The 10,719-nt window shown below is 34.8% G+C and overlaps 1 protein-coding gene across 1 annotated transcript; it reads left to right on the top strand.

Moving 5' to 3' along the window:
* The first annotated feature begins 8,568 nt into the window (after positions 1-8,568).
* On the top strand, positions 8,569-9,328 carry LOC133865208 (oleosin). The gene has a single exon (XM_062301573.1). The coding sequence runs from the start codon at positions 8,677-8,679 to the stop codon at positions 9,142-9,144; it is 468 nt and encodes a 155-aa protein (XP_062157557.1). The 5' UTR covers positions 8,569-8,676; the 3' UTR covers positions 9,145-9,328.
* The last annotated feature ends 1,391 nt before the right edge of the window (positions 9,329-10,719 follow it).

Below are 10,719 nucleotides of genomic sequence, written 5' to 3' on the forward strand. Positions count from 1 at the left end.
TCCTTATCTTATTATGCACAGTCTGTATGCATCACATTTGTGCTTTTGGTTGTCTTCCTCAATTTCTAAGTACTTATGGGCCCATGGGCGCTGTATTTGGCACAAGCTCTAGAATATTGCAGTAGCAAAGGACGGGCACTGTATCATGATCCCAATGGTACAGGGTCTTGTTTGATCAGGTAAGAGGTTTTCGACACAGGTTTTGCTTAGTTTTTCATACCCATTTTACTTGTTTTGTTTTGTTTCGTGATTTTGAGTCCGTGGTCAACAGGAAGGAAATCCCAGGCTGTCTTGCTTTGGCCTTATGAAGAATAGCAGGAAGGGGAAGAGTTACAGTACTAACTTGGCTTTCACCCCTCCGGAGTACTTGAGGACTGGTGTATATACTGCGTTATAAGGAGTGTCCAAGTATATTATTTTGAGATAAACATTTGAGCACCATCTTGGCCAAGATGTAAATTTTTGGATATAGTGGGCAAGGAAAAGCCTGGTAATGTTGTGCCATGGTAACAATAATGTTCTGTTTCGCATTAGAAATGTATCTAATGACGTATTAAGAAACTAGGAGCTGCTTGCTAGTAACTGCAATATAGACTATATATATAGTTGCTTCACTGATTCTTAAAATTTTTAAAAAAAATTATCAATTGCATTATTGATATGCAATTTATATACGAGTCTTTTGTGCTCTGTTTAAACAATACAGACATGCAGAATTAATTATGGATATTGAAGTTTACAAAAAGTTCAATTTGTTTGAATATTTTCCATTTTCCTGAGGTTTCTCATTTTTATCTAATTTTTGTTTTAGTAGACAGCTTGCTATGGCTTTGTAAGAATAAAGGGTTAAACTCTCTCTCTCTCTCTCTCAACTTAGAACTATCAGTATGGAGCTTAAATAATTGTTTCTTTTACCATGAAACTAAATTCATATTCATGTTGACATGAATGGTGGGATGAAAAAAAAGGTAATCTAGGAATTCCTGTATAATATGGTATGGAACAAGTTTAGAAAATATGAGCCCATGTATTTCCATAGTTTGTTACATAATTGCCATTTGGTTTCAATTTAATTCAAAGACAAGTATATAAATGTGTAAATATGTCTTATCTTTTGCAGGTAGAGTGACTGCAGAAAGTGTAGTTTACAGCTTTTGGACCATGCTGCCTGATCTTCTTAGCGGCAAACATATTCCACCGAGTCATGTAGGTTTTCATCAAAGTCTCATATATGAATCCTCGATTATTTTATGGTTGCAAACTAGAGAGCTTGTGTTCAATATGAAATGACATAATTAATGTTAGACAGTAATTTGATTTAGTTTTGAGATAAAACATTCCTTGTTTTAGTTGCCATAAATTGGATGGTTACTCTAAGAGACCAAGAATCTGTTCGCGATCCATGAATGTTTGCGGTGTCTGTTCCATATATGAATATTCTCGTGTTGATGATAATTTGTGGTGATAGTAGTCCTAACGTGCTTTTGTATCATGATGGTAATTGGGATGAAACCAAAAAAAAAAAAAGAATAAATAATTATTTTGTTTAATTGTTTTATTTTATTTTGAGACATTTTAGGGAAAACATCTCTAAATTTTATTTTTATTTTATTTATTTATTTATATTTTATTTTGAGCCGTTTTAAGGACCCTAAAACGTCTTTAAAAAAAATTAATGATAATTTTTTTGAGCTGTTTTTGTGCTAAATGGCTTTAATTAAAGTCGTTTTAATCAAAACGGCTCAAACTCGGGTTTTAATACTTGATATGTTGAACCGTTTTGAAAACAACTCAAAAATAAAGGGCTCAAAAAAAGGGGCTCAAAACAATGATTTTTTTGTTGTGTAAGAAATAAGAATAACCCATCTTCGGTTGGCACGGATTGTCCACCTAACTATTAATGCTCCATTTGTTTCAACGTAAAATGATTTTCGTCGTAAAATATTTTCGGCGAAATCATTTTTAGAAAAAATGATTTTCTCGAAAATATATTTCGGCGTTTGGCTCGCACAAAAAAATTACAAAATGTGAAAATCAAAGTTTGGCAAATGCCGCTGGAATTCGGCAACGTCCGGTCCCCGTTGCCAAATTCCGGCAAGCAAGTTTGGCCTGATCCAGCCGAACTCTTCTAGATTCGGTCATATCTGACCAGATCTCGGACATTTTGGCCAGATCCTATTGGATCAGTTGCCGAATTTGTCCAGATCCGGCTGGATCCTAGCCATTTTGGCTAGATCCAACCGGATTAGTGGCCGGATCTGGCCAGAGCCAGCTGGATCCCGGCCGGCTTCTGACCATGGCTAGAATCAGGCAATATTCCGGCTAGTTTCGGCCGGAATCTGGTCCCCCGGCATCCGGCGATGGTGACTGGATGTCGCCAGATTCCAACCCTGGTTGAATTCTGGCAACCGGATGTTGCCGGACTTTGGCGCAGGCTGAATTCCAATGATCGACAATTGCTAAATTCCGACAATCGAATATCAAACGTGCGTGTAAGGATGAAGAGTTTAATTTCGAAAAATGATTTACGGTTTTGAAAACCATAAATCGTTTTCCAAAAATTAAAGAAGTTTTTAAGGTCAAACTGAAAATGATTTATGTTGACCATTATTTTCGCCCCTACCAAACACCATAATCATTCTACGCCGAAACAAATGGAGCATAAGATGCGGTATAATCTATCTTCTATAGGTATGAACTTTTAAATCTCTTAATTAGTATACATGTAATCAAGGGATAAGCATAACTCATTTTTCGATAAGGTATGAATTGTTCTACTTAAATTAAACTAACTAGGGTGTAGAGCAATTTATCTTTCATAGGCATGGCCTATCACTCCATCTTGATTTTGTGTCCATTAAAACTATTGTAAAACCATCATTTATACAATCACAAAAAATACTAAGATTGAGTTCAATATAAATAAACAACTTTCTAAGACAAGATAAGAGGTTTATCAAAATTGAATATAAACATTAAAGCATAATCTCAAGATTAAACAACCATTATTCATGTTCATAGAATTCCAAAAGAAAAATACTATTATATCATAATTACTTGGATATGGCTACATCAATACCCTACGGATGAATTAGCCGCTCATGAAGTTGCTGGAAATCGTCTTTGTCAAATAGAAATCCATCCCAAGAAGTTGCTGGAACTTTGAAGCACTTTTCTCCTAAAACTTAGCCATTAATCCTATTGATTTTTTCTGTGAAATGTGGCTTACCCTTAAAAGCACAATTTAGATGCCAATTTATAGAGTACAAGAGCAACCCTAGTCTAAGTCGTGTATTCTATGACTTCTAGTCCAAGTAGGAGAAGGAAAACTCTTTTCTTTTCTGATTTCTGTCTTGCTGTCAGTTTTGTCGCACGAATGCGCTCGAGCCTAGGTGGTTGGTGCACTCGAGCCCATTTTTCCTGTAGCATTTAGGATTTGTGTTTTAGGCCATAAAAGTGATGGATTTGCTTGTATTTTTCCTTAGACACCTGCGAATGCCTAAAACACAAAAACAACACAAAACATTATATTACAGTGAAACTAAGGGCCTAACATATGTAAGTTTAGGCCTAACATATGCAAGTTTAGGAGCTTGAATATGCAATATTCAATGCTCATCACATATGTTCTTTCCCATTGAGGCTCATGGGCATATTAATACGTATAACATGAAATACTTCATAAAACATCATCATAACTTTTTATAAACTTATGTCATGCATATCATCATAATAGGAGGCCACTTCGGCTCATATTATTTACTATGAATGCAACTTCGGCTCTTATACTTTCATTATGGAAACAAATTTGGCTCCCTTTACTTTATTATTGGAGACTGTAGCGCCCCAGATTTTAAGACATAAGGTTTAATGTCTTAAATTAGATTTAAGACCTAATAATAAGGCAAAAGAATGAATATGAATATTTATGAAAATAAATATTCATTGATTAAAAAAGGTTTATAGTTTCAATTCAATAAACGGACCTTAAACTTTGGAACGACGGAAACATGGTCAAATGAACTCTGTTTTGGTCAATTAAAAAACTAGGACTCTCGTCTCGAAGTCCTCTAGTTACCCTCCAAATTTCATGATTTTTGGACTTCGTTAAGAGTATGAAAATACCCGTGAATCATACTGCCCTTAACTAGGACGAGAATTCAGATATATATAACATTTGGGGACCCGTTTCTATTTCTTAAAGGACCATGTGTAGAACCCTTATTCACGTTCTCTACTCTTTGTGCTTTAAGGAAAGGCTCATGATTAAGGTGACTTGGTGTTCCTCTTTGCTATTCTTATTTTATTAATAACAAAATGATATTTGGTGCTTCTCCTTGCTAGAAAGAGATGTGCATGTGCTGCCATGTTTATTTTGATGCTTGTTGTCTTCAAAACAAGTGGGACGCATTCCTTCAATTAAGTGGACAGCAGCTCCTTCATGCATGGCTCCTTCTTCCTACTCCTCACACCCCACCATCACAACTCATCACCTAGATGCAGAGAACCCACCCCAACCATTAGATCATTTCCAACTCAAATGGATCTCTTTCTTGCTTCTAATAACCTTGCAACAGCTAGGCACTTAGCTGTTACTCGCCAAAATCGTTGTATCAACTTTACCCAAGTGATCCTAACCTCTCGTTTGTATATAAATTGAGGTGCACACCCCCTCTTCATTCACGCATAACCCTTCTCCCTTCTCTCAAATTTCTGCAACATCTCTCTCTCTCTCTCTCTCTCTCTCTCTCTCTCTCTCTCTCTCTCTCTCTCTCTCTCTCTCTCTCTCTCTCTCTCTCTCTCTCTCTCTCTCTTTCTAGTTTTACAGCAGCAAGAAAAGCTGGAACTCTAGCAAAAACCGAGTCATAACGAACTCGGATTGAGTCGAATCAAAAAGAAAAAGTGTTTGTCTTGAAGTCTTCTATCTACCCTCAAAATTTCACGTCAATCGGAGTATGTTTGACCATAAAAAAGTAGGTCGGAGTAAGCTGCCCTCCATTTGGACGGAAATCCTGAATTCAAATAGATAGGACTTTTTGGTAAGTTGTTAAATAAGACTTTAATTTATTTTATATAATTTCCATGTTACTTGTTTTATGAGTTGTGTAAAGACCCAATAAGCTTAAGAGATAAAAGAATTAAAATAAAAAGTAATATAAACAACTTTTATATTTCAATGTCCTCATGACTTTCATGAGTTGATCGTATTTATATTTCCTTTTACATTTTATGTCCTCACGACTCTCTTGAGTTGATCGCATTTATATTTCTTTTTATATTTCAATGTCCTCATGACTTTTATGAGTTGATCGTATTTACTCTTATTGTCCTTATGATATATTTTAATCCTTCAAGTTCATATTTGGTGGTATTGGTCATATAGCCTCGTCATCAAATCATGAACCAAGGTTTTAAGATTGTTATAAGTGATCGTCTCAAACATAATGAAGTGATTGATAATAATAAATATAAAGAGATGAGGGTCTATAAACAATGATTTGTTTGTTAGATAATTGATATATATATGAATGGATTTATATGCAGAAAAGAAGGCTAAGGAACTACGCTAAGGAGTGTAAGTATCTTTATACTTACTGAGGACGAAGCTGATGAATTTTTCTATAATATTGTCTTTACTAATTTATTTAATTTGTTTGTGCATGCGAATTTACATGTTTTATATTTTAATTAAACTAATTAATAACAAAGCTGGTGAATGCAGCAGGGGGCGAAGGTATTGCCAGTGGAACCGTAGGTTCCCGTAAAGATAATAATCAAATGCTGTAACCGTAGGTTTACAGGCCAGCTGGGACCTTAGATTCCTAGCCTAAATAATTAAGCTTTAAGTGAGGAGACCATAGTTTCTCGGGACCGTAGGTTCCCACAACACGCTAATACGGACCGTTGGTTCCATCACGAGAAGAGTGCAAAAGATAATAATTAAACCTTCCATATAAAACTGTCATATTACTATTTTTATGGTTATGTATATATTCAATCTATGACTGTGATTAGCTACCATGGATCATATATTGCATATACACGTGATTATAAAGCCATATCTGCATTATGATGCATTTATTAAATAAGTCAGCATTCATTATATTATTGGAAACAATTAACTCACTTAGGTATTTTGTATTGTTGTTTTCCTCTTTATATTACATATTATTACAGGGTATGAGGAGGAGGAGTATCAGGATTGTTCAGATCTTTAGGTGATCTTGATAGCAGTGTCTGAGGCTAGGATGCCTCCCACTTTTTCTGGACTTATATTACTAAAAAAATTTAATAAAATTTTTAAAAAAATTTCACTTATAACCCCTGATCTTTTATTACTTTTGCAATTATGACCTCAAACTTTAAAAAATTTTAATTTAATGTATCCATCTTTCCATTTTTTTCAATTTCAACCCTTTATCGGAATTTTTCATTAAATCCGGTCAAAATTTCCTAAATACTTGTATTTTTTTTAAAAAATAATAAAAATAAAAATTATCAAAGTTTTCAAGGATTCAGTCATGAGTATTTTTGCAAATTTCGTTAATTCTAACCAACACCTAATCCTTGCATTTTAACAGAGGATTAAATTTTATTTTATTTTTTCTAAAAAAAGGAATGGTATTTTGAAAATTTTGACGGGATTTAACAAAAAATTCTAACCGAGAGTTGAAATTAAAAAAAATAAATGATTTAACAAGAATTATTATTATCATATTTGAAAAACGATATTTATATATTTATTGATTTGTAATAATGATACTCTGAGTGATTTGATTGTAAATTATTTGTGTCATACATGGCACAAATAATATTTTTAATGTGTAATTATTCAATTACACTCTTTTTGTATATTTTGAAGTATTTTTATTAGAAGCTTTAATGTGTTATTATTAAGAAAAAAAAATATATTTTGCTGCTAATTTATAACTCTGATGATGTCGTAATGTCACGTGAAAATCGAAATTTTCACTTACGCTTTTTTGTAAAAGGCGGGGCATTACAGAAACAACTTCGGCTCCCTTTACTTTATTTACATTATTTTATAAAGGCAACTTCAGCTCCTTAATCTCTTTATACATAATCAAGCTCATACTTCATGCTATAAAACTTATCATGGCTTAGAACACTTAAAAACACACAATACCTAAAGAAAATTAAGAAATCAAGCTCAAACTCTCAAAAAATCAACACAAGTCTAAGGAAACTAAGATTTTCTAATTTACCTTAAAACAATCGATGAAAACGTAGATCTTGTAGCAAGGATCACGTTTTCGGTGTCGGATTTGAGTTTTGAAAGCTTCAATCTACCAAGATCTAGGGTTTTGAGACAAAACCCTAAGAGAGAGAGAGAGAGAGAGAGAGAGAGAAATGAGCTGAAAAAAGCTCATTGGTGCGCAGCCTGTCCGGAAACGCATGTGTTAGGAACACACTAGGAGTTCTGTTTGCAGGCTGTACGGACATGACAGCGAACATGAATCTTCTACCCAATCCGTCCAGACACCAAATGGGTCCACCCGGACATACAACTCACAAAATTAACTTTAAACGTTTTCTAAGTGTCCAAATTTCATATTTTACCTAATTATTTACTTAATTAGTCTAATTCATGTGTTTTAGCACTTGATTTACATCTTGGATATTATAGTATGATATGGTACACTGGTATATGCGATATTACGGCCATGGGCTTACTATTGTACGGGTTTGACTCTTTGGTCACAGAAATTTACTTTTTTATGTTTGACCTTAGATTCAATGGTTTAGTAGGTTGTTAGGCGATAGAGTGAGAAACTCACTGGGATGAAGATTTCAAATGAATGACTTGTATTGTCAGGTTGGGTCAGTTGGTAGTTAACTGTTATTTTTATTAAAAAAAATTGTGTTGAGGTTCTGAGTTTATGATTGATCATACATGATTCTATCTTAAATGTTTATTGTTAGAAATCTCAAATTAATTTGTTCCACTTTCCACTTTAATATGCTCCGATCATTAGTATAGCATGGTGGAGACCTAATCCCTTGCGTGCCCCTCGTCGTTGATGGAGGAGGTGGGGGAGGTGAAGACTCACCTCTTATTCCGATGAAAGGATGGTGGCCGGCACTAGTAGAGGTCAACCTTCATTCGACCTTTCTTTTTATTTTTGATTCTTTTATGTTTTAAAAAAATAAAATCAAAATATTTTTTTTAATTTTCTTACTTTCAAGAAACAATTTTAATTATCTAAATTAATTTTTAAATGTGATTTTCAGCTATAACATTTTTTCAGAAGCTTTTCAATTTTCACTTTTTCAAAAATATCATTAAAAAAATGGAAAAATACTTTTCAAAGACTTCACCAAATCCGCCCACTAATTTTCTCTTTATTCATTTAAAAAAACGAAGAAAAGAAACCACAATCAGGCTTCAATTCATCCAACGGCTAAGAACAAAAGTCACACATCCCTTCCGTACTTGCTCATGCAGACACACCCCGAAAGAAAAAGTCAGTCCTCTCACACACGCATCTAGGAGTGCTAAACTCTCATCCCTCCACGTGTTCCCCTGCATGTCTCCAAAAACAGAACACTCCCACAGCTGTCAACTGTCCCGTCCCCCTTCTTTAACACCTCTCTCTCTCCCTCTCTCTCGCAGACACCTTGATTGAGCTCAAGCTCTTGATCAGCAAATTATCCATGGCCGACCGCCACCCCATCTCAGCCCAAACCCAGAGAGCCTCCACATTCCTAAGTAAACTCCAAGACCATGCACCAAACTCTACCCAGCTCGTCGGCTTCTTGACCCTCCTCATCTCCTGCTCCGTCTTGCTCATCCTCACCGGCCTCACCGTCACAGCCACGGCCTTCGGCGTCGTCTTCTTCGCCCCACTGATCCTCGTTTCGAGCCCCATATGGCTCCCAATCGGGACCTTCCTCTTTGTTTGCACCGCTGGCTTCTTGTCTTTTTGCGGGTTCGGCGTAGCGGTCGTGGCCGCCTTATCCTGGATTTACCGCTACTTCCGTGGGATGAACCCTCCCGGTTCGGACAGGTTCGACTACGCAAGGAGCCGGATTTACGACACGGCGAGCCATGTCAAGGACTATGCTAGCCAGTACGGTGGGTACTTGCAGAGTAAGGTGAAGGATGCGGCTCCTGGGGCTTGAGATTTGAGAGGTGTTGGATAACTGGACCGAACTTGTTCCGGTTTACTATGGGGTTCGTTACAGTGAACCGGGTTTATTTCTTTTTTAATTATTTTTTCTAAATGACTGGTATTTTCTTTTTTCTTTTTTCTTTTTTCTTTTTTGTGTTTAGTGGTTTGTTTGGACTTTTGCTGTCTTTGTTTGAATGGATAGATGGTTAATGGACTGTTTGGTAATAGAATTCTAAAAAATGAATATTATTCTAATTTTTGCTTTTCTCAAAAACAAATCATATTTTATTTATTTTTTTTTAAAAAAATATATTTTATTCAACTTTTTTTAAAAAGTTAAATTTCAAAATTCACGCGCCAAATAAAAATTGAATTCTAATTTCAAAAATCCAACACCTAAACACACTATTATGACTTTTGGGATAGTGAAATGAAACAACTATTCTACTTTTTAGTTTGGAAAAAATTTATATTAATTTATTTTTTGGTAAATAAAAAAAGAAATTTAAATTAAAAATAAAACCCTAAACGTGAATACTGGGGGGTTGGTCACCCACAATAGAGCTAGGATGGTTGTGGCTAGGAGAGTACAAGCGGGTGGTTATTAACTATCTAATAACTACTAATCGCTAACCGTATAATCACATAATCACTTTTATAAGCAATTGTAAAAAATCAGTAATCACATAAGGCAGGACGGTTAACGGTTTTAGGGGTAGGCGGATGCGATTAATAACTGTTAACTAGTTTAATATTCATAAAAATATTATTAATAAAAAATTCCTTCTATTTATTTAAAAAAAATCCTAAAATCATTTAAAATAAGTCATAAAAAGAGTCTAAATGTCCAAAATACTACAATAGATTCATTTCTAAAATGCGGTTATGCGATGCACTTATAAGTTTCAATAACCGTTAACCAGTGGTTATTTTAAAACTACTAACAACTTAAGGCAGAATAGTTACTATTATGAAAATTTGATAACTCACTATAAAAAAAAAAAAAAGAAAAAAAAAAGGCTTTTTGAGCTGTTTTTTGTTGGAGCCGTTTTAGCAAAACGACTCTAATTTGAGCTATTTTTAACTAAAACCGCTCCAATTAGAGCCGTTTTAAAAAAACGGCTCCAATTAGAACCCTTTTAGTTAAAACAGCTTGAGCCGCTTTTTTAAAACAGTTCAAATTAATTTTAAATTGTTTTAGTTAAAACAACTCCAATTAGAGCCGCTTTTTTAAAACGGCTCTAATTGTAGCCGTTTAAACAAAAAAAAAAAAGTCTCAAATTAGAGCCGTTTAAAAAAAAAAAAAATGTCTCATATAGATCGTACCACGATCGATCACACATAGATCGTACTGCGATCGATCACATTGATCGTACCACGACCTATCACATGATCGTACCATGATCCATCGCATAATCGTACCACGATCCATCACATGGATCGTACCACGATCCATCACATTTAGATCGTACCACGATCTATCACATTGATTGTACCATGATCAATCACACTTAGATTGTACTACGATCCATCACATAGATCGTATCACGATCCATCTCAAAGATCGTACCACGATTGATCACAC

This window comes from Alnus glutinosa, chromosome 4 (genome assembly GCF_958979055.1).
Source record: "Alnus glutinosa chromosome 4, dhAlnGlut1.1, whole genome shotgun sequence".
In the NCBI taxonomy this organism is placed as follows: domain Eukaryota; kingdom Viridiplantae; phylum Streptophyta; class Magnoliopsida; order Fagales; family Betulaceae; genus Alnus; species Alnus glutinosa.

Bases quoted from the DNA above. Each gene is read 5' to 3' on its own strand.
- LOC133865208 (XM_062301573.1), top strand. From the start codon at position 8,677: ATGGCCGACCGCCACCCCATCTCAGCCCAAACCCAGAGAGCCTCCACA.